At 37.2% G+C, this 25305-nt stretch overlaps 2 protein-coding genes across 10 annotated transcripts in view; one reads left to right on the top strand and one right to left on the bottom strand.

The window, feature by feature from the left end:
• Nucleotides 1-12885, top strand: part of cacng8b (calcium channel, voltage-dependent, gamma subunit 8b) — a 24115-nt gene extending 11230 nt beyond the window's left edge. The window contains exons 4-6 of the mRNA XM_065261200.2: nt 3228-3311; nt 3733-3873; nt 6198-12885. Of these exons, the coding sequence (XP_065117272.1) occupies nt 3228-3311; nt 3733-3873; nt 6198-7027 (1055 nt within the window). The 3' untranslated portion in view covers nt 7028-12885. The remainder of the gene's footprint in view (nt 1-3227; nt 3312-3732; nt 3874-6197) is intronic.
• Nucleotides 10605-25305, bottom strand: cacng6b (calcium channel, voltage-dependent, gamma subunit 6b). Of its 9 annotated transcripts, none has more exons than XM_065261202.2 (7): nt 25000-25305; nt 23272-23320; nt 20786-20819; nt 20043-20373; nt 16282-16356; nt 15882-16019; nt 10605-13441 (listed from the first exon to the last, which is right to left on the bottom strand). In XM_065261202.2, the coding sequence occupies exons 2-7, from the start codon at nt 23307-23309 to the stop codon at nt 13218-13220; spliced, it is 840 nt and encodes a 279-aa protein (XP_065117274.1). In that variant the 5' UTR covers nt 23310-23320; nt 25000-25305; the 3' UTR covers nt 10605-13217. The 9 variants fall into 9 exon arrangements, with proteins under 9 accessions (XP_065117274.1, XP_065117277.1, XP_065117273.1 ...); XM_065261205.2 differs by having other exon boundaries at nt 20739-20819; nt 25000-25304; XM_065261201.2 differs by lacking the exon at nt 20786-20819.

Genomic DNA, 25305 nt, shown 5'->3' with positions numbered 1-25305 from the left:
CCTATGGATGTTTTCATCGCTAAAATGGAGTTTGGGAACTTATAGCAAAGCACAGATGACAACATGTTTGCTTGAGACAAGTTTGCTAGCGCAAGCTAGCATGAAGGTAAAGCTAATCTTTTACATTATAGAGATGACGCTGGTAGTCACGATTCTCAGACCAATCAGTGATCTACAGTTTTTTTGCGTCACGTTTTGGTATTAGCTCGACTTGCTTGGAATCTCAACCGAGGTGGTACTAAAAAGGTATTGGGTACGTACGGCACCCGATGGAAAAGCCCCCAAAAGTAAGTTGACCCAAACCGTGGGGTACTATGCAATGGAAAAGCGCCATTAGGTACAGATATGTACCCTTGAGGTACCAGTATGTACCTCTAAGGCACCAGTATGAACCTTTGAGGTACCTATATGCACCGGTATTGAACAGGTTCCACCCCAGTGACAATCTTGTTGTACCTTTTCCTGAAAGTGCAGTTACAAAATATTTCATCATTAAATCTGTTATGTTCACTTGTTTTTTAATTATTTGTTAAATTATTTTTTATTAATACAAGAGGTCTCTACATAATGCATATTATTCATAGCCAGGTATTTAAAAAGGTATAAAAGGTATAAAAAATCTATAAAGGTCATTGGTACTTTTTCAAAGAGTACATATTACTACCTTATACTTACAAATTGTTACCAAATTGGTACTTTTTTACAATTTCAAAATAGCTCAATATTTTACTTATATTTAAGGTTAATTAATACATGCTAAATTTATATGGACCGATATCCCAGACAGGGCTTATCCTAGTCCCAGACTAAAATGCATAAATGAGCTGCTTCATTTAAGAACATCTTACACTGACATATCTTAACATATATCAGTGCCATTGTTTTGTCTCAAGGTGCACACCAGTATAGTTTTTGTAAGTTATGTTTGTAAAAACTACTTAAATGTCCAAATATAACTAAGGCCTAGTCCTGGATTAATCTAAACCCTGTCTGGGAAATCGCCCCAATATGTATTAACACCCTCAAGCATTATTTGTGCATTTACTGCAATAGAGTTTTCAGCATAACAGCACAGAGCAAAATTCCCATAATTAAAAGACTGAGCTGATGTACAGAGAGGTCAATGGAGCGGTCTCAGTCTTAAGGTCCGTTTTAGCGCATCGTGTCCCCTCTCATCCCCGTGTAATATGCCCTCCATTCTGCCTTCAGCCAGTCATTGCTCTGCTAATTTAGCCTTATAGCTAAGCTCCCTAATAAGAAAGCATTCAATTAAAGATAAGCCTGGCACACCAATCAGCACAGCAGCGTGACTTCACCATTCTCTCTCCTCTCTCTGTCTTGTCTTTTTATTTCTCTCTCTATCTCATTATAGCATCATTCTCCCCTCCTTCTTTGCCCCTTTGGTAGCCGCAGTGTTACCACACACATTGCACACACATTAGAGGTCAAGACATCCTTGCTTTCCCTGGGGATGCTTAATAGAAACACAATTAAGAGCAGGTGAAGTGGAAACGGCAGCCATTTTGTATCTGCATAATAAATGTCAGAAAGGATTCCAAGTGCCAATCTGTCCCAACGGCGACGGCTGCTGGGTGCGTGATGATTTTCACATCGCCCTAATCCTATTCTTGACGTACACAGAAAGAGGGACTTTTTTGCCCTTTCTCTGGACTGTGGATCAATTAATTTCAGAGGTTAAGTGCTGAAAATGTATGGGTTGCTATCATGTGTAGGTAGCTTACAGATAAGGATTTAGACACAATGTTGTGTATGATGGCAATTTTTAGGACAGAGATGTTTTTTGAAAGCTGAATTGTCTTCTCAGACAGATAGATCAAGGAAAAAGTCATTATTTATTCACTTTTAAGTTGTTTCAAAACAGTATGACTTTCTTTTGTCCATTCAACACAAAGGTACACAGAGTTGTATAAATCAATTTTTTTATGTAACAACGAAACATATGGCTTTAGTATATATAGTTAATTAATATTTTTTATGCCCTTTGGTGCTTTTATATTCTCTTAGGCGTTCGAAAGGCTTAGTCCTTAGTACTCATTATAATTGCACTGAAATTGCACAGAAGAAAGCCACACAGGTTTGAAATGGCATGAGGGTGCGTTAACAATGACAACAACGCTTTTTCCTTTTGTGCCCCAACAGAAAGGAGGAATATAAAAAGACAAAAACAACAACTGCCCCCCCACACCTGTCCACCTCTCCCCCTATCTGTGTCAGCAATTCATCGCATTCGCACTTCATCAATCAACAGCAGTCATTCTGTCATCATAGTGCACCCTGATGTCATCATAGTACCTCAGTCTGTCTGTCTACAGTAATTCCCCAGCACTGGAGCGGGTAGATATTTATTGCCTTAATGACTCCAGGGCTATCTGATTTCTATGTGTGTCTATGTGTTGTTTGTATCTCTGTTCCACTGTCTAAGCATTTTAACAAAGTAAGGTGACGAATGAAGAGTATTAGATCTGTATCAGGAGCTAGAATCCACAGCTGAGTTCCCTCATCTAATTGAAAAAGATTAGTGCTGCGTCCGAAACCGCCTACTACATACTATATAGTACGCGAAAAGCAGTAGGCGAGGCGAGTAGTATGTCCGAAAACATAGTATTCGAAAAACAGTATGCGAAAAGTACCCGGATGACCTACTACTTCCGGTTAGATTTTGCAGTGTGCATACGATGGACGCTTCACTATCCCATGATGCCCCGGACGAGAAGTTATCCAACGAAGAAGAAGAGGCACGCGGCTGTTTTCGCGCTGAAATGACATGACGTGATGACGACGTATGTCACGTGATGTAGCAAGATGGCGGATGTAGTACGTCCGAATCTCATTCATACTACCAGGATTCATACTATACAGTACCTACTGTTTTAACGGCAAGTAAGTAGGTACTTCATCTAATTCAGTACCTACTATACGGTATGCGGTTTCGGACGCAGCCTAGGTTGTGGATTAATACCATTGGTTGTGAAGTATTTTAAATGAGGCTTACAAAACTTGGCAGGGTTTGACTCACATCATTGCCCTTTTGAAAACTATTGGTCTTAAAAAAATATGTGTAGCATTTCAATTTTCATGCTTTAGATTAACAAGAAATATATTGATTTGAATAACATGCTCTGCATCTACTTTGAGTCTGTAAAGCTTATCAGTATGTGTTTGTCAAAACTGCAAATGTGAGATTTGATTCTGTCTTGTGCTTGTAGGGGTAAAGCGTGGCGTTTGTTCCCAGATCAATCACTTCCCAGAGGACGCAGACTTTGATCATGACGGAGCAGAATATGTTCTGCGTAAGAGCTTTGACTTTGTTAAAATACATTTTACAGCAGTGGTCTTTACTTTGTTTAGAGGTATAGCTCAACCTGAAAATATAATATTGTGTACATTTTAATGGATGGCATTTTCTGGCATTGGTTTCTGGACTGTAAGATTTATCATAAGGAGTATATTTACACACTTGAACACACAGCAAAACCAAACAATTTAATCACCCAGATTGCTCATTTCACCTTAGCTCATTTTTATTTCTAAAAAAAAATTATAATTTAATTAGAAAAATAGCTTGTTTAAGTGTGTTGAAATGCAAAGTGCTAAAAACCTGACCGGTATGAACTGCATTTGTTTAGTCTCGCTCTTACAGTATTTTTCTCTCTGTCTCTCACCCGCGCATCTGTTTCTCTACACACCACTGTTTTCTCTCGCTCTCTGCAGGAGTGGTCCGGGCCTCCAACATCTTTCCCATTCTCAGTGCTATCCTGCTGTTAATGGGAGGGGTCTGTATCGCCGCCAGTCGTTTCTACAAGAGCAAAAGGAACATTGTGCTGGGAGCTGGCATTCTGTTCGTAGCGGCAGGTAAATTATGTGTTTGTGTGTTAATGCTGGAGAAGACATCAAACTGAACCTAATATTTACCTGTGCTAAAAACACTAATTTCATATACAGTCATTTGGACGATTAGAAAACAATCAAATGTTGGATAATTAAAAAGAAATGAAGATGCAAAAAAAGAGGTCACCTTTGTTAATGATATAATAATATGAACCGAATGCTCTGAACATGTATTATCAAAAAGCAGTTTTGCATCTAAACTCTTCAAATACTTAAGATTCAAAATAAATAATACATATGATACAATATAATAGTATAAAAATGTACACTCTTAAAATGCTGTGTTATTTTCAAACCAGCCTTGTGTTAAAGGGGACATTTCACAAGTGTTTTTTAAGATGTAAAATAAGTCTTTGGTGACCCCAGAGCATATATGTGAAGTTTTAGATCAAAATACCATATAGATAATTTATTATAACATGTTAAAATTGCCACTTTGTAGGTGTGAGCAAAAATGTGCTGTTTTGGGGTTTGTCTTTATAAATGCAAATGAGCTGATCTCTGCACTAAATGGCTGTGCTGTGGTTGGATAGTTCAGATTAAGGGATGGTATTATGTAGAGGTCTACATGGGTCCAAAAATTCCTACCCGAACCCAAAGAGACCTGTAAATGTGCTACACTGAACCGACCCGGACCCGTCTGTTATTTTGAAAGCTGGACCCGGAATCGACACAGACCCGTCTATTCTTTAAGAGCTGGACCAGAACCAGTCCGGGAAGAAACAGACCTGACTGGACCCGATGGGCATATATTCTTATGCTAAATGTTATTCATAAGTCAATAAACAAGTAGCAAAATAAAAAAATTTGTCTTCCCCATAGAAGTTATCCTTCTCCCTCCTTGTACCTGACTGTGATGCACAATCATCATTGCCAAGAAAGTTCCATTCTTGTTATTCCTCTCTTGATGATTGAAATGCTTAATTGACTCATTATTCCAGCTTCAAAAGTCCACTTTACAGTCACAGTGATGAATAACGCAGTTTTACATTTGTTATTTATCGGGTCAACAAAAATAATTTATACTGTTTGCCCATTTGGATTATAATAATGATTGCTCGTTCAGTGCCATGGCTGCTTTAGTTAGCTTTACTTCTTTGCTATCATCTCTGTGCTCTTTGAGCAGTATGCAAAACTTTAGATATAACAGCAAGACGGTCAATTTATAATATTATAAAGTCAGTGAAAAACGCGCGGTATAAATAAAAGAGCAATTTGTCAAAGGTAAAGTCATTTGCGTCTCACTGCAGAAGCTCTTGACTGGTAGCCAGAGAAACATTACAAGAGCACATGCGCGTTAGCTGCCTGGTTGGAACAACCAAATCTAAACTTTTTAACGCAATTTGAGCGTCATAGAAAAAATTCATGCGACAGTTTTTGTTGCTGTTTTTGAAATATTTTATTTAAATGTGAGTGTGTGTTCTCCGAGTCCGATTGACTCGGGTATTACCCACAATGTTAAACAGACCCAGACCCAAAGTAATAGATTGAGACCCGACCAGGACGTTTATTTAAAATATAGACCCGAACCCGTACTGGTCCCGGGTCGGGTCTCGGGTCTTCCGTGTAGACCTCTAGTATTATGCCAACAACATTGAGGATGAAGCACATCCAGATTAATTCATACTATCCATATTCATACTATCTAGTACCTACTGTTTTAATGGTCGATGAGTGCACTGTCAAAAATAAAGGTACAAATCTGTCTCTGGGGCAGCACCCTTTAAAAAAAGGTCCTAATATGTAGCATTTAGCTACAAATATGTATATTTTAACTGCCAATAAGTACTAATATGTACTCTTTGGGTACAAAGCTGTAACTTTTTGAAAGGGAACTGCCCCAGTGACAACGGTTGTACCCTTATTTCTGAGAGTTTAGGTACTTTATCTTATTCAGTACCTACTGTCACAGTATGGGATTTCAGACGAAGGCTTAGATTAATCCAGGACCAGGCCTTAGTTATATTGGGACATTTATGTAGTGTTTACAAACATACCTTACTAAAAACTTAGTTACTCAGTACTATTACTGGTCTGCATCTTGATACCAAACAATGGCACTGATTTGTTTTAAGGTACGTCGATGCAAACTGTTTTCAGTTAAGACAGCTCAAACATGCATTTCTTGGGAAACCACCCCAAAATGTCAGATCTTAAATTGGACTGTAAATATATGATATAAATATTCTGTTAATAAGGTTTTACCGAATGCCAGCCTTGTGTGTTTAACTGCACCTGAGGCAGTGGTCATTTTTATAATCTATTTGTTTTTGACATGTGAACTTTAGGTCTAAGTAACATCATTGGTGTGATAGTTTACATTTCTGCCGCACTGGGTGACATTTCTCCAAAGAAGGATGAGGATAAGAAATGGCAGTACTCATACGGCTGGTCTTTCTACTTCGGTGGGCTTTCCTTCATTCTGGCCGAGATGGTGGGCGTGCTGGCGGTGAACATCTACATTGAGAAGAACAAAGAGCTTCGCTGTCGCTCTCGCACCGATATCTTCAAGAGCACCACTCACGCCATGCTACGACTCCCGAGCTACCGCTTTCGCCGCAGATCACGTTCCAGCTCTCGATCCACCGACCCGTCCCGCTCCCGAGACCCGTCACCTGTGGGGGGTCCTCCAGGGAGTAAGAACTTCGGAATGCCCCCTTCTGCTTTACTCTCTCAAGGGCCCATTTCTGTGTCCACTCTACCTAACCCCCACTCCCGCTCCGCTCTGCCAGGGGGCGATATTTCTCTTTACACCCTCTCCCGAGACCCCAAACTGGCCGGTTTGGGGGGGCTGGGTGCCCCTCCGTTGTACGGCACGGTGGACCGCGCTACACTATACCAGCTGCACAACTGCTTTCCCAAGGACAGCGGAGGGGGTGGAGGCAGCATGATGATGAGTGGAACGCTGCCCTCGCTCAAATCCCACAATCCTTCAGCAGTCCAGAATTCCTCCAATTCCAACGCACCACACAGCAACTCCGTCCCTTCGTCACAGCCTCCACCTTTCTCCTCCTCTACAGTCGAGAGGGAACGAGGGATGGGAACGCTGGATAGGTTAGGGAAAGGTGACAGAGAGAGTAACTCCAACACTTTAAACAGGAAAACTACACCAGTGTAGACAGATTGGAGATTGATAGGGAATAAAGTTTCGTAAAGTGCAGAAGTGAGATGACTAAAGAATTGAAACAAGGCAAATAACTCTCTCAGCACTGAGAAATATTTCACTTCATGAAAAGTTTAACCGAAAAACAGCTCATAATAACAATAACACTCATGCTGCCTTCAGTACATGCTGTTTTAACATAAAGAACCAATAACTATGGGATACTGTGATGTTTATTATTTTACTTTCATTTACAAATGTGGGATTTTAAGACGGTGAAGTGTTGTTGTTATTATGACCTAGTTTAATATTTGCTTGATTTAATGTATTTAATGATTGAAAGTAGGTTTTTGTTTTTCAGAAATGTTAACTGTGATTCCAAGACATGATACTGAGCACTGCAGAGTCTATTCAATATATGTGAGAATGAGATTATTATTATTATACTAACTTTGTGAGAAGCATTTTATTTATTTTAAAGAAAGTTTTATTTTCTACCCTTTGATAACATGCAATTTAGTGTGTAAAAGTCTTCCAGCTCAGTTAACAGATCAGCTTTTATCACTGAAGTGTTAAAATGATAAAAGATTTTTATATAAATCTACCATCATATTATTTTGTTATAAACATTATAGCAGTAGAAGTAGCACTTGTCAAATTAAAAATCTTCGTTTTGGGGCATTAACACGATTCCTCAACTTGGACAATGTGGGAAAGATGATACATTTGTATAAAGTGGTAAATGGGATTCAACACATGGACTTCTTTCCAAAACTGTGCTTTTGAAGGTTGGGATTTAAACAATTGTAAAATGACTGCTTTACGGTTGATCAAAACACAAGAGAATATTTTAAAATGCAGATGTATATTACGCATAACTGTGTTTGGGAAAAAAATACTTTCTTTAAAATAAAAGCGTACGGATAGAATGGGGAGATTTATGTATTGGAAAGGGCAGGATTGGTGGGAGGGAGGGATATTTTAAAAATGTATGAGGACACTGTCTTCCTTGAGCTCTGATTGGGCTAACACTTGTATGTTGGGGCATGCCCTGTGTCATTTGTGTTTTCCCTCCATTGTGTCATGTGATCATGACATTGTCCCAAAGGCAAAGCTCCCCTCCAAAAAAAGAAAACTTTCACTGTGCTGCACTGGACTCCCTTTGACCTTTCTGCGTCTCTAACTAAGAGATAATATATGTAAACATTCTGCTAACCTTTAACCTTTATTTCATGAAGGTCAACATGGGACATTACATTATAGAGTGCAAATGGGCATCACACAATCTCCTGGCAATAGGAGTCTTTTTTATTCATAAAAAAAAATACTACACACAGACAGCATTTATGTGGTCAGTTATAAATAGTATGTAGTGGAGAATAGCTATATTTAGAAAAAAAACAACTATGGTTTATCTTAATGTGTGATAAACTCTAACACTGTATTGCACGAATTTTATACATAAAAGAAACACCAGACAATCTATGAGTGATGTCATTTGTGTGTTATTAAATTAATAACATAAACCTTTAAATAAATAAATAAATATATATATATATATATATATATATTAGGGGTGGCACGGTTCACAAAACCCTCGGTTCGGTTCGTATCACGGTTCTATGGTCACGGTTCACGGTTCAGTACGGTTCTTGTTGTTATTTTTTCTTTAAATTTTTAACACTCCAGAAATGTATTATCTTATTAATGTATTAATTATCCATAATTTAGGATACAGTATTAAAAAAAGTTATATCATGTAGTCATGCACAAACTGAATTTGACTTTAAGCACATTGGACCATCTCTGAGGAAAGCCAGATGAGATTTTGATAGAGCAAGAGGGAAGACATTGATGATTTCATCATGCTTTTCATTTATTTGGAAAACAAGAGAATGTGTATTGCCATCTACATGAACTTTATGTGCATTTTTAGCACACAAAGATAACTTGCATTTATTAAAATGCCAACTTCAGTGTAGCTCTTAGATTTATCACTGAGAGGCTGCTTTAATACTGAGAGTATATGTGGACGAAAGAGAAACATAACCTTTGCACCTGTAATATTTAAATCTCTTTAAGTCTCTTTTGTCCACTTTTGACCACTTCTGATTACTTTGATGGGCAATTTCTGAAATAAGATCGCGCAACTTTCACACGCTAGCAAAATGAAACTACGCGAAAATCAGCCGCTTTAATTTTATCAATGAAAGGCTAAAAATAGCGCTGAATATGAAAAGACGTAAAACATTGTTGTCAGTACCTCAGATTAGATAAATGGTCGTAGAGAAGGCGATCTCCTGTGGCTGTTGGAGCATATTCAACCCATAGACTGCAGTTCTATCTATTGTTTTATTTCCGCTGTCATCATAAGTAACATGAAATAAAAATATGTTTCCACACACCAAACTTATACGACGCTGGCGCATCCTCCAACTGCGGGCAGACTTCCTTTTCTCTCCCACTTGCCATTTCTACACGTAACATAACCTGCAGTACTTATACTCCAAACCAGTCACCTCTTCTTTCGCGCGAAAGGGAAACACGCTATCTGAGGTCACATACAGGGCATGAGACTACATTGCGCATGCCATGGACCGTTGAACCGTGCGGTACACACGCGCTCCGAACCGAGACAAGCGAACCGAACGGTTCGGATTTTTTTCATGGACCGTGCCACCCCTAATATATATATATATATATATATATATATATATATATATATATATATATATAGGCATTGCAGACAATTTAATTTTGTTGCCAAATCTTTTATAGTATGGGATGAGTGTTATTTGGAAGTTATTGACCTTGTGTGTGTGTGTGTGTGTGTGTGTGTGTGCGCGCTTAGATTATTTTCCACTATAGCCACCCTGAGTTTTTTATATTATTACAACCTTGCTATCTTTAATATTGACTGAGTAAGGTCATGTCAAAGATTGAAATCAATTACATTATGAAATTTTATCCTGACAGGGTCACATATAAACGTATAGTTTATAGTGAAAGAACAGTCCGCCAGTCTGAAAGTCACTATTAAAGTGCTATATATACACAACCAGATCTCTGGGTTAAGTGTCAACCTACACTCTCCAATTTCCCTACTCCTGCACCCACCCATCCGCGCCCCATCCGGTCAGCCTGCTTATGCTATATGTTAAACTTAAAAAAATAAAAACATTTTACTGCTGCACTGATATGCACCAGAACAGAATCTACTTACAAGCAAACTGTAGGACATGCAGCAGTTAGATTATGATTTTGCATGGGATGTAGGCGTCAGTTAGACAGGAGCTGGACATAGTGCGGATAACTGAGGCTCAGACCTTTCCTCACTTCCCAAATGTACTGCCACTAGATTCACTGAGAGTTGGAGTGGGAGCGAGCAGATGCAGGGAAATAGCAGATCTACCCAAACCCATAGAGACACCCAAGAGCCCTGGAGAGAAGGTTTGAGGGGGGGCATAGTTGACATTCTGGGATAATATTTCTCATCCACTTCAACATGAGGTGCTCATATGAGCAATGCACTAATTTTAGACTGAGCGAGTGCCAAAAGAGAAGTAAGGTTAAGAAACACGTAGCAGGAAACTTTCTTAGGTGAAAGAGATTTAATCCTCAAGCAAAAGAGTGTGACGAACACAGAGTGACAGAAATAGAGAAAGTTTGGATCGAGTAAATAAAGAAACGTGGGATGTGATGAAGCTCTATTAAACCTAATGGACAACAATATAATCACAAATTATTTACACTGAATTGTGGCTAAACAGTGGCTCTGTTTTATCCACATCACGCACAATAGAAACACATCTAGTTAATGCATAATACAATTCAACGCAAGTATAAATAACACCCCATTCTATTAAACCTATGGATGGACATTTAATATGTCTTGTCTTCTGTTATATTGTTTATTGAAAACCCTGCACGTAATGGCCCTCATTTATCAAAAGTGCGTACACCATATTTCCAGCGTACACCTGGCGTACACCCAAAACCACGGTGACTTTGAGATTTATCAATATGGACGTTGGCGTACGGCACGCTCAAATCCTACGCCAGCTCAGGAGGTGGTGTACCCACATTTTGAGTTAGTGCAGAAATGCGCAAACAGTTCCTAACACCACAAAACGCACTGACAAACTAAAATATATGATATAATATGACCCACTGTAAAAATAAAAAAAACATAGTAATTATAAACTTAGTTTATAATTAAATTTAGTTTATTTTAATGCAACATGTACTTCAATGTTTAATTTGTGAGACATTACCAAAGCATTTGATTTGTAGGCATATTCCTTCAGTTGAGAGCCTGGGCGCTTTACCTGACATTTCAGGGCAAAGCATGTGAGCGGAGCGGAGCCTTGAGCGGTGCGGTAATATTACCATCAAAGTGCCTCTCTAAAAATTCCGCTCGCTCAGCACCGCTCGTTGAACCCAGAACGCCCTTTGATAATTTGCTAGTTCGAGAATCTGTAAAAACGTCTAGCAATAAGTTATGGAATTCAAGCCTTATACATAAATGTAAAGTAAAAATCAAAGTTAAGATTGGACAGGAAGAAAACATTGAAAGGAAGTGCGGAGAGACTGTAAAGAGTTAGCAAATATTCATCCTGGAATCTGAAGCGGCACATTGCAAGAAAGCACAAGGATGTGCTACGAAAACATGGTAATAATGCATCAAAAGGTATAGTTACATACCATTCGATGATAAATAAATAGCTACACATGAATAGGTAAGGTAAAATGCTTGTGTTGAATGGAGCCATAAATCCGATCATGATGACATGCGGACAAAATCATGGCCACGAATTATCTTTTATGCTACATTATGGACACTTATTTTTCTTATTTAGTCTAAAGTATGGCCATAAATATAAAATTTGTTCCCAATATTCAACAGTTTGTTCCTTGGAATTAATTATTATAATATTTCATAATTACTATTACAATTATTATTACTTCAAATTATGAATTAGCCTAGTAAAACATGTGGATGTCGTGGAAAGAAATTGTTAATTTGAATTATATCCGGAGCTCCATATCAAACTGGATCTTAGCTAACAAACAACTGTATGTAAATAAAAAAAAACACACTACAAAAGTTACTACATCATTTTAAAATATTATTTTAAAAAAACTTAACCGAACCATTAAGCAGACATATAATTTAGATGTAGGCAACAGTAAATAATAATAATAATAATAATAAATTCTAAATATCAATTAAGCGTCATTAATAAAAAAATAATAATACAAATATTACAAAACGTCATGCATTTATTAATGTGTCTTTAATCCCGCTCTTTAAACTCCCAAATAAAACAATTTTGTTTCTTTCCACTTCCCTGGTTTCTCTTCTTTGCCGTATTCCGTGTGTCAATGGCGTAAAATGAGGGCGTGGGGGAGGCGGAGACTTGAATTTATATAGGCGTGTTATTCTAATGACGATCGTTTTCAGCCGCGGCATTTATGAAGGGCAGGTATTGCGTACACCCGAATTTCAGAGGTACGCACAGCTTCATAAATCAGGTGGTGAGAGGAGTGTAAGTATAATCTTACGCCAACATATACGCCCGTTTCTACGCAAGAATGATAAATGAGGGCCAATGTGATCTGGTATGCTAGTGCCCAAACCACGCTTAACTACTAAGACTTTATTAAGCAACTAGCGTCAGATTACGCAGATTTAATAGCCAACACTATTCAATAAAATGGTGTTGCTGGCCCACCAGTTAGTCATGCGAATGCAAAATTATAGCAGGGATGGGCTATTTCTCAAGAAAGCATGAGATATGCCCCTTCAATATACAAATGCAAGCAGTAAGAAATCAATGTATTTCGTTTTGTACTTATACCGTAACAATAAAGTATCAGCAATGCAGATTAATTAGACAAAGCGTCATAGCACAGCAAGTCATGTAAATGAAACAGTAAACAGATCTGTTGGTCACTGACTTAATATACAGAGCCATCAAAGTTACATCGGTTTGATTTCTGACATGTACAGTATTAGCTTTAATGTACTGACAACCTTATTGACAAGCAAGGCTAATACCAGTGTGCAAAACATTATAAAAATTAGCTACTCTGTATATTGAATGGTTCACAAGTTATTTATAACATCAATGAATTTATTCTTGAGCAGCAGTGGACTATAAAAGAGCTTCTGCTGCTTAACTCAATGGCGGTCCCGGCACGGCTAAGCATTGCTATTGCTCTGCTGGCGGAAACATTTGTCCAGAGGACTGAAGGGAAGAGAAAGCAACAGGAACAAAACCCCAGCAAAGATGAGAATGGCCCCGGCCGAACCCACACACGCTACTGACCAGGACATCTCATGATGGAGAGGGATAGTGTGGTCGCTCGCCAGGAAGGCCAGTACAGATTGGTGGAAAACAATGAGGGACAAGAATACCAGAACACCTGGGGAAAGTGGTGAGAGAGACATTTTAAAGTAATAATTTTTGGGTTTCTTTAAAAATGATACGTTTTTTTTTTTAAGGTAATATTTCCTGATACATAGGCCATCTACTAAGTTTTGGCTTCAGATAAGTCCAGACCCATGTTTTTACACTATAAAAAATGTTACTGTAGTTATGCAGCTGTTTGCCAGTAACTTACTGTAGATTTAAATTCATGTTACTTACTGGCAACAGTTTGTTCAAAGTTAAATGAACATTAAACATAAGTCTTTGTCTTTACAGAATAAACTATAAAATAACAGCCTCATGCAAAGCATGAACCAAAATCTTAAGGAAAAAACAGTAAAAGGTTGATGAAGATTTCTGGTTCCCAGAATGCTTTGCATGAGGCTGTTATTTTATTTTATTATTTTATTAAACAGCTGTAATTAATACTTAAATTTTTACAGACATGTTTTACAGTGATTAAATGTTAAAGGTCCCATTTTTCCTGATCCCATTTTTTTTTACTTTAGTGTGTAATGTTGCTGTTAGAGCATAAATAATACCTGTAAAATGATAAAGCTCAAAGTTCACTGCCAGGCGATATATTTTCTTTAACACAATTCCCCTTTAAAGCCTATAGCGAACGGCCCATTTGGACTACAGCCCTCCTCTTCCCGGTTGAATGACGTCAAAATAAGAGTTTTTGACTAAACTCCGCCCACAGGAATGTGTCAGTCGTCATTTAAGCTCAAACGGCTTGCTAAGCTCAACTGCTGTCGAATCACAACACACTAAACAAACTACACAATCAGAACTTGTTACGTATTTCTGAAGGAGGGACTTCATAGAACAAGGAAGACATCAGCCCGTTTTTAGGACAGTGAAAACAACGTGTACAGATAAGTCAATTTTGTAAAAACACCTTCACACAGGAAACATGAACACATGTTAAACTAACCTTTAACACAATCACATCTTCAAAAACACAGGAAAAACGGGACCTTGAAAGTCCAGTGCACCCTTGAAAAATCTTTGTTGTTTTAACAAGGCCCCAAAAACATCAAACAAGAAGAAATAAGAAAGCATCTCCATTCCTCTTAGGGCCGGTTCACATTTCACGTCTAATACCTCGCAAAAAAATGCCAACATGCTTTCTGACGTGGCATTCTGAAAAGTTGAAGTATTTTCAACTGGCTACAGTGCCGTCACTCTCTTTTTAAGCGTGCTTGCGCGGGTCTACATTTAGAATAAATCTTTGCACATGCAAGAGATGCAAAATGTGAACCGGCCCTTAAAGGCGGAGTCCATGATGTTTGAAAGCCAATGTTGATATTTGAAATCACCTAAACAAACACGCCCCTACCCCAATAAAATCTGGACCTTCTGTTGATAGACCCGCCCCACACATACGCAACCCGGCATTTGATTTGATTTGATTGGCTATAAGTGTGTTTTGGTAGTCGGCCCGTCTCCTTTTCCAAACCGTTTTTCAAACATCGTGGACTCCGCCTTTAAGAAATCTCACAAATGTCTCCATCAGAAGAGATCCCATACTGTAAAAAGTGAAAAGTTGGACCACTTAAAAAATTACTGGTAAAACCTGTCACTTTAGTTTCACTTTAGGTACAAATTAAAGTTGAGAAAAGTTCAATTTTTTGCTATAAACAATTAAAGTAATTTTTCTATCCAACTTTTTTTATAGTGCAACATTGACTATGTTTATATGTACACCAATAATGCAATTATATCCAATAATCAGAGTAAGGACTTAATCACAGCAAGACATTTACATGAGTGGAGCTAACCTCTTTACTCTCATTTACATGCAGTTTTTATTTGCTGATTACTTACACATAGCCTAATGCAGAGAACAAATATGTTTTTTTAATTTGCTGTACGTTAAATGACAAACACGTTCTTATGGACGTATTTCATTATTCTGTGTCGTGATGAAGACAGATATTGACAATGTGACGTTTTATGCGCTGCTGTGAGCTTTATCACATTATTTTTATTAAAGTATTGTGTTTACATGAGTTAAAGTATAATCGCAATATTGTCAAAATCCCATTATAATCACATTATGAGGATGCATGTTAACAAAGTCAATGTCACACACTTAGCTCAAATTTGCAAAGTCTGCAATCAAAAGGGAAAGTGTTTGAAGAATTCAATATGAACTTAAACATTTACCCAAATCTAGTGTAAATTACCTACCTATACAGCAACATTTCTTTTACAGGGAACATATAGCCTGTAAGCAATCCCAACTATTAAGCATTTTTTTCTCTGATAAGAAACCTCTGATCCCACGTTAATATCTAAAACACAGTTAAGAACTTACAGCAAAACTCGTTGTAACGTCATGTGAACGGTGTTACTACATGTTTTTCAGTAGTGTAAGACTCTGTTATGGTGTTTATGGCAGTAAGATGGAGTTTCAGATTGAGTTTTACCTGAGAGGACGAAGCAGACGGTTGCAGGTTTCAAGAAGAAGAGCACACTTTTACTGAGTGACATGGTGATACACACAGAGCCCATGATCATCAGAAACAAACTGAACAAAGCCAACATTGCAGCTGCAATATGCAGACCTGTAAGTGAAAAAGAGTAAACTATTCAGTCATGTTTTGTTTAATTCTGGCAAACAGGGCTCAAAACAGACTAATTTTAAAGCAAAATATAAAAGTATAGCAAAAACATTTTATTGCATGGCCATGCACAACTTTTGTATAATAAATGATTTGTATTGCACTGCTATTGATTAGGAATGTGAGATATGATAATGTTTGCTTATCAGGACAGGAAAGGAGGAGAGATAGAGACAGAGGGGTACAGTCTATGTAAAAAACATACCTTTATCTGTCGTTTTCTTAAATATAACACCATTTTCCCCTGAAGTGTAGAATTTAAAGTATGTGCAGTTTGATTCTGAGGGACAATAGAACAAAAACAAATGAGAGATTAGTCAAAGAAAAAGAGAAAGGGACTTGAGCTCACTGCTGTAAAGCCCTGTGAGGACCATTGTGTATTAATGCACTAATAAGTAAGAGCAGCTCTCTCACATATTCGAGAGAGAGAGAGAGAGAGAGAGAGAGAGAGAAAATAAAGGGCAAAACAGGGAAAATCTCACTTTGTTGCATATTTTTCCACACCATTATTTTTTACACATGCCACCTGCCCAGTAAAATGTAAAAATTTTCTATTAAAGTCCCCACAAAATAAAAAAGTATTTTAGTATAAATATGTTAGCCTTGGCGATGTCTATAAACTACTGTGCTCCAAAACAATGACAAAAATTCACATTTAGAAAATGAAAGTCTCTCACTTCCACTAATACTGACCAATGATTGTTATGACATCATTCTGCACTTATAATCAAATTTCAGGCTACGAGATAAATGCTACGGGCCAGTGTAACTATAGCGGGAGCCATTTATTGCCCCGCTCTTTCCATGGAAATGATATCAATCAAACAAATGGATTTCAGTGGGTCTTAAAAATCTGGCATCAAGACTCTCGTGCTCTGTCTTGTTTCTGAACACAAGAACAAATATAAAACTACTAATGAAATCAATTTATCAAATTAATTAGACATATAAGATGCACTAAAAAAACAGAACATCAATGAACACTAGATATGATTGGGCTAAAGTGGGTAATGTAATATTGAACAGAGCTCTTAAAAATCCATCATAAAGAAGCTGCGCATAAAAGCAGGGTGACATGTTGCCAGCTATATAGCGTACTAAAATAGTAGTTTATATCATTGAAATACTCAACGCAGACTCCACTGGTTGCCTTTTCGATTTATAATCAAATTGTCGCCTTATCTGGGAAATTGTAGGGAAAATTGCTCATGTGAATTCTCAGCTGTGGTGTTGTGTAAGATTCTGTTATAGGTCCAAGCAAATAATGAAACACATAGGGTGTTTACAAAATAACTTCTTGTCTCAGGGGCTGTGCATGTGTTCATACATGTTGTTATATGAGAGGTAAGATGAATATCCCAGACCAGAATATGAACAGCTTACTGCATCTCCTGAAGTCAGTAATAATATCAGTGTACTGCATGTGTGTGTAAGAACAGCACAGCAAATTCAGTTTGATTTGTAAATCTTATTGTCCTTATTCTTTCAAATTATTTGTATTTCTATCCCATTATTTCATTCTCCAGTTTCCCATGAGCAATGCAAACATACTAAATCAGGAGGATGAGTCATTATATTCAGTATGCAAAACAGAACACAGTAGGATATGATAAATGTTTCAGACAGTATGGTATGCTGCAGTGTTGTCACATGACCTTATCACGATGACTGTTTCATTTAGCATGTGATGTCTATTTATTATCTTGAAAATTGGTTGTGTTAAAAGTCTTGGCAGTCTGAATAAATAACAAGTGCATTGCATTATGGGATACAGCACCTGGTAAAGTGCGCTCTATTGAATACAACATGTTTTGGCAAATGCTTATATACACAAAGCTACACTGTAAAAATGTGCACTTAAATTTAAGTATAATCAACTTGGATTTACAAGTTATTTCAACTTTTTTATCTTGACTGGTAATGAGTTGCTGTAAATCAATCAATCAATCAATCAATCAATGTTTATTTATAAAGCACATTTTAAAACCGCAGAAGCAGACCAAAGTGCAGTACATACTGTAGTAGCATAATAAAAATAAAAAGCAATCACAAGATCAGGGAATGTTAAAAGCCTTAGAGAATAAGAACGTTTTAAAAACAGAAATAGACGGTGGAGCCCTGATATCAGGGGGAAGGATGTTCCATAGTTTCGGGACAGTGATGGCGAACGCACGATCCCTTCGGTTTTTGAGTCTGGGAACAGTGAGTAACCCTAGATTACAGAATCTTCTAAACTATCTCACGACAATTCGTACATATTTTACGAGTTGGCTAATTCGTATTAATTCATACGACCACTTTGTACGTTTTTGTACGATTTTCCTTGACCCCTGTGACGTTAGGGTTAGGTGCGGAGTTAGTGGTTGGGTTTCGTTGTTGTTTTTTCATGAGAATCATATGTTTTTGCACGATTAACTCCCCATGAATTCATACAAATTAGCAAACTCGTAAAATACTGTACGAATTCTTGAAAGATCAGTTAAATATTGGGGGCATTTAAGTTAAGGGCTTTGTAAACAAACAGTAAAACTTTAAAATGGGCGTACTGTGGTCATAATTGCCCTCAACGTCCCTTTGAGGAGCCTAGCGGCAGCATTTTGGCCTAACTGAACATGAGAAATGGCAGATTGAGAGACTCCAAAATAAAATAAATAACAGTAATCCAGGTGAGATGTTATGAAGGCATGAATCATCATTTCGAATTTGCAGATGGATAAAAAGTGTTTAACTTTGGTAAGAAGACGGAGATGATAAAAACAAGACGTAACAACAGCACTTATCTGTTTGTCAAACTTAAAGCTACTATCAAAAAAAGCCTAAATTCCAGGCAAACTGGGTTCAGTATGGGGCAAGATAACCAGTTTTCCTTGGGGCAAACAATATGATTTTGGTTTTGTTTTCATTGAGATAAAAAAATTATTGGCCAGCCATATAATTTAAGTTCATTTACACACTCAAATAGTGTCTGTAAAAAGTTTTCATTGTCATGGTGAAATAAAGGGTATATTTTAGTGTCGTCAGCAAGTGATTGATAGGAGACACCATGTTTATCTAAAAAAGAGGCCAGTGCAAAACAACACAGGTCCAAGAATTAATCCCTGAGGAATGCCACAACCGAGAGGAATGTTTGAGGAACTGTGATGCCTTAAGTAAATATTATACCACCTATTAGATAAATATGATCAAAACCATTGTAGCACAATATCATGAAGGCCCACACATATCTCAAGGATAAACAGTAATGTTATGATTGACCAAATCAAATTATAAGTTAAGATAATTCAGATCTTATCCTATCCATATTTTTTTAATTCCTAAAATGTTTTCCTTATCAAAAAGGTTGCAAATCCAGACAACCCTATAGACCTCAATCTAGAATAGTTTATATTACATTCAATATATGCATTTTAATAATATAAGCTATTCAGTCTTGATTTCTTGCCAGTCATGAAATGTAAATAATAGTAAGTAAAAATGACTTGTAATCTGAGTTAAGGAGGATTACAAAAAATTAAGGTAGCAAATATTTTTTTACAGTGCACCAGTATTGTTTTTTTAGGCAAGTTTAAAACTACTTAAATGTCCTAATATAACCACTGTCTAGTCCTGAATTAATCTAAACCCTGTCCAGGAAACTGCCCCTATAAGTTTCAGCAATTCATCACTATGCTATAAAAAGTGAAAATTTGGATTAACTTAAAAAATGATTACATTTATAAAACCCTAAGTTTATTCAACTTCAAATTTCACTTTAATTGATGCAACTTTTGATTTTTTTACAGTGCAGACTTAAAATTTAAGTTGAAATGACTTGTAAATCCAAATTGATAATACATAAAATATTTGAGTGCAACATAGTGACTGTGTATAATTTACATACTATATTTAGCATACATACAAGAGAAGTAGGATAGTATAGTATTCTAAGCACAAGTAGTAAGTATGTGAAAGAATGAGGTCTCTCACCTCCATGCAGTTCTACCGGTCCACAGGACTCTCTCTCCGGGTCGATATCTGACACCCATAGTGTGCGCACGCATGATTTCCAAAGGCCGTAATGTGCCATCTCACATGTCTGGTTGTTCCTGAAGTGTTTTGGTTGGGATAGCTCCACCCAGAACTCTGTGCCCATACCCAGTATCGTCAGAGTAACACCTATGACTGCGACCAAAAATGACAACTTGATCTTGCCCTCCGAGCTGTCACTCAGCCGATGTTGTCTCGTTCTTTTACCCGGTCGCGCGACCTTAACTCCAAGTCCACCTAATGCAGCCATTCCTCTGCCTTCGTCTTCTTGCTGCAAGAAAAGGTTGGACCACATAGCCGATGCTTGGAGATAAGTGGGAAAACTCCCAAAAGAACAAGATGACTATAATAAAAAATTAAAGCTGGACTTGGCGGGGCGGTGAGACAATAAACAGAACACACAGATGTATAGCAATAGAAAGCTCAGGGAAAGGACGAGAGATGATGATAAAGTAAATGTTCTGTGATGTTAAAAGGATCCAGCTTTCAAGAAATTCAAAAGACAGAGGGTCATTTTTAAGACGAATTAATTACAAAATATTTTGTAATATAAAGACTACAAAATATAATACAATTGTTAGGATCATTAAAGACTTTGACAATGAACTAGATAAGAATAATAGGTTTTTTACAAACAGTTGTTGAGAAACAAGGGATGTTAAAACTGGACTGAGGTCTCATACAGCAGTAAAAAGATGAATTCTTCTTTTAGTTACCCTATAGAGAAATAGAGAAAAAGAAGAATTCAAATGGCAATACACAAAAACACAAAGAATTTTTATGATAAAGATTTGCCCCAGTCTGTGAAATCCAGGCCAAATTTTTATAATCTAATTGCACTGTAAAACTTATTAACTTAAAATACATAACTTAAAAATATTAGTTGATACAAATTTTTTTTAGGTTAACTACTATTTTTTAAGTTGAAGTAACAAATCTTTTTTTACAGTGTATGAGATTTAGAGTATCAAAGTTTGATTTTACTTCAAACTTTAGGTTATTAAGGTTATATTTTCACAAAAAAAGAAAACAGTAAATCATAAAACAATGACTTAAGCTGGGTTTTTCACAGACACGGTTACATGCAAACTTCTTAGTATAGTGAGATATTGAAACTGCATGTGCCATAAGGCATATTCCTACTGTACTATATAGATTTACTGAATTCCTTTGTTTTATATAATAATTTCCCCAGGTATAAATAGCAATAGCAGGAAAAGCTACAATACCGAGTAGAGGGCGTATTATATTTCCTTGTGTTGAATATACTGATGTTAAGCTTTCAGAGAGGGTTAATATGAGTTATGATTAGGTCACGTTGTATGAGAATTGTCAGATCACACTGACACATGCCTGTTTGATCCGTGCCATTTTAAGGCCTCATAAATACCCGAGCATTACGTGTACGGTATTAGATCTATGGATGGTGGGATTCAAGGTGTGTGTTGTGGTATTCTAAAAAAAGATGAGGGATTGGGAAGAGTTTAACGTGAAATGAACAAACCAACACGTGAGACACAAGGTTGTTTGCTTTAGGTGTTAATACGTGTGTGACAGGAATACAGGGAGAAGGTCTTAAGCTATTATCATTGTAGTAGTACAGGAAGGCAGTACTATTTGACAGGGCTCAATGAAGCCAAATACCCACACAGGGCCAGTGGAAAGCAAACCATTTGGTGCATAGCCAAATAGCGTGATACAATATGTAGCGTGATACACTCACAAGTATGCCATCATGGTAATATTAACATAAAATTTTCAGCTGGCTATTAATATACGTCTCTATTAAGGCGACTGCACTTTTAACAGTGTAATTATCACTGTTTTACTCTTTAGAGTTTTTTCTTATTGTTGGTTAAACAAATAAACTAATCACAAATTCTTGTTGTCCTAATATATCAAACTACACAGTAAAAAGTATTTTGGGGCCATTTTATGTGGTGTATACATTACAGCAACAAAGATACAACAGAGTGTCAAAACTTGAACTTGAAATGCACATTGGCTAAAATTAACTTTGGCGAATTTCTTAAACACAAAGTTACACTGCAATAAGAAGTTACATAAATAGTATTGGCTGTTCAACAGGGAAAATCGAATTAATTGCAATACTGAGACAATGTGATAAGAGTCCTTATGTGACCAACAAACATCCAGCAAGCAATAGCCATCAATTCAACATCTAAATTAACTATAGACCTGATTTAATCCGACTATGAGTAACCCACTTCTAGCTAAAATAAACTTGAATTTGGTTACCTAAATACTTGCAATATGTATGATATTTTATCATATCAGCAAAGTCAACAGTGATTACAAGGTGTCTGGTTACATCTATTTATTTATTTAATTTCATTAATTCTTTGCTATGGTTACACATCTATAACATTGTCACCGCCAGCCCAAATTCTTTTAGCCTAGACGTCTAGGCTGTGTTGGTATAGCTATTAGACGTCTTTTAAACACAAAATCGCTTGCTGGACACATACAAAAACCTAGCAACTTAAATCGCAGCCAAGATGGCAGACACGAAAATATATTGGATGCCATTTTGGCAGCAAGAATGGAAGAAATCAATTATGGTGTTTAAACAAGTATCAGTTATCCCTTTGCTTCAGCTCCACACACTCAGTATTGAGTTTGTTTGTTAGATTCACCAAACACAACGCATAAATGTCACACTAGATTACACGCAGACACAGTGAGCAGACTGCCAGACACTGAGAAATAAACTTAACTTGACTCTAGGGCCGCATGAAATCCATATTCAATAATTAATAAATTCAACAAATAATTGTGTATATTAGTCCCATTACTTTATTACACATTTACTAGAGGCTATATATTTATAGTTGTAATATGCACAGATATACTTGTGCATTCCAAATTCTTATGAAAATGTGGATTACAAGAAGTGGTAGTTCTCACAAAATTATTAAATGCCTATAAAAAAGGTACCACCAACTAGCTGTCGTGCAAGCACAGGAAAATACATAAATATTAAACTTTATAGCATAGTTCAAATGTAATACAAAAACAATTATATTATATAAAAGACTTCTGTCACATCACACAGATTTGATTAAAACTCTAACAGTATGCGTGTATGCAGCAAGTGCAATGAAATGCCAACAAATGTTATTAACAATAAGAGCAATCGAATCCTGACCTGTTCTGTGTGGGTGCAGATCTGATGACTAGATACATAAAACTCAGTTCTGAGAGGAGAAGAGGGAGGGACATACGGAGAGAGATAGAGAGAGAGGGAGAAAAAAAAAGAGGGTAAGTGACTGTACAAGGTGGGTAAATAGGAATAGGTTTCATGCAATCCAGTTGACAATAGCTTAACTACTGTTAGAGGTTGAAGATGGTGCCAGCATGAATATTTGGGCTTTTATAAAATACCAACAAGTTTATGCTGGTTTGAGTTTTGCATGCATGCGGAAAAGTAAAGTGTATGTCAGCTGATCCGTGAACGTTTGTGTGTGTGCATGGGCAACAGTGCTATTTTGGACAAACACCTGTTAATGATATTAAGTAAGCAGGAGTTACAGTTGCAAAGACAGAAAGGAGAGAGAGGGAGGACTGTTTATCTGGTAAGAGAGCAGCTGATAAACGAGACAGCAGCTTAAATAGTATTAGATGACTGTAAATCAAATAGAGGGGCGTGCAGGAGGTAAAAGTGAAATGAGAGGCTATAAAGGTTCCTTGGAAGAGATCGTATCAGGGCATCGACAGGAAACATAATAGATTCGAAAGTTGGGCCAAGACTTTGCAAGAATTGCAAATTGTAAAATTATCTGTAAATAGCACGTAAAATGTGTTATTTTGTATGCTTACACATCTGGATATGCAAATAACACTGTGTGAATACTAAACCATCCACTCTGGGAGGGAGCAACATGTAAAGTGATCAGCCATATTTGTTGGTGGTTACAGCTGAAATCAGTCATACCACAATAACATATCGGCATGCAACAATGCAATTCATTTCCTTCTGAAAATGAATGGAAACGTACAAATTTACATCTCTATGAAATTAATGAAAACTGCCTGTTTTATGAAAATTTGCAAAACAGCAGAATATACAGTTCAACTGTAAAGTGTCACTGTGTAGATTTTGGTGGCATCTAGTGGTGAGTTTGTGAATTGCAACAAACAGCTCAGTCTGCAGCTCACCCCTCCCTTTAAAAACGGATAAGAAGCTATGGTAGCTAGCCAGCCCCCACAGGACAATTTGGACAAATGTCATCGTCTGAGACAACGTAGTGACAAAACGTTGATTTGTCGATTAAGGGCTACTGTACAAACATGGTGGCGCTAAGGGGACCTTGGTGCATGTAGATGGGCCGTTTCTCAATCGGAAGGCTCCAGCCTCCGGAGGTCGCATATGAAGGCTGCATACGTCATCAAGCCTGGTTTATTTGAGTTAACTGGGCATTACATTCGCCAGTCATAAGCATATTACAACAATTAAGAATAACAGTCAACTTTAAAATGGTTAATTTTCTGAAATAAGATAGTCTTGATGACGTATGCAGCCTAGAAATGCGACCTCCGGAGGCTGTAGCCTTTGGGATGAGAAACGACCAAAAACGGAACAGGGTAATAACGACAATACAGTTTGTTATGTAAGCTCCTTATATACAGCGGTGCACATAACTGATACGCAGGTACGCATGCGCACCAGACCCTGTTCTAATAGGCGGCTTTGCCTACGTTATTTTGTTACATAGTTACCTAATTTACTGCAACATAAGGAATTTCTTCGTGCATCACTGGTAAGATAATTATTACAAATGTGTTAAAATTAACGCGTGTTGTTAGCAGCGATACAACAGTTACTGTCCCGATTGCACAAAACAACGCGAAACAGATCCCAACACACTTTACTCACGCGTTGTTTGATAAGTTTTGTTGCGCGCTCATCTAAAGCTCGAGTCCAATCCGCTTCTCAAGGCTTCAGACAGCACTCCAGTACAAGAAAAAGACAGTGCGCACTGAGAATGACAACTGAGTTCATGTTTTCGTGCACTTCAACGGACATTTTAACACAAAATTATCTCATAATGCCGTAATTATAGTAGTACACAGTCTTTTACACTTTAAATGAATATAATAAGCAGTTGAGAAATAAAATGCGTAACAATATACTGGATCCGTTGCCCACACTTAAAGTGACAGTACACTAAAAAAACCCAGA

Source organism: Paramisgurnus dabryanus, chromosome 13 (assembly GCF_030506205.2).
Source record: "Paramisgurnus dabryanus chromosome 13, PD_genome_1.1, whole genome shotgun sequence".
Taxonomy (NCBI): domain Eukaryota; kingdom Metazoa; phylum Chordata; class Actinopteri; order Cypriniformes; family Cobitidae; genus Paramisgurnus; species Paramisgurnus dabryanus.
Note: the sequence above shows the minus strand (reverse complement) of the source record. Positions and strands in the feature narration are given on the sequence as shown.

Bases quoted from the DNA above. Each gene is read 5' to 3' on its own strand.
- cacng6b (XM_065261201.2), bottom strand. From the start codon at position 25,031: ATGAGCGCGCAACAAAACTTATCAAACAACGC. The intron at 23,321-24,999 runs GTGAGTAAAGTG...TTCTCCTCTCAG, and splicing joins CAAAACTTATCAAACAACGC to AACTGAGTTTTATGTATCTA. The intron at 16,357-20,042 runs GTGAGAGACCTC...ATTGTCCCTCAG, and splicing joins ACCGGTAGAACTGCATGGAG to AATCAAACTGCACATACTTT.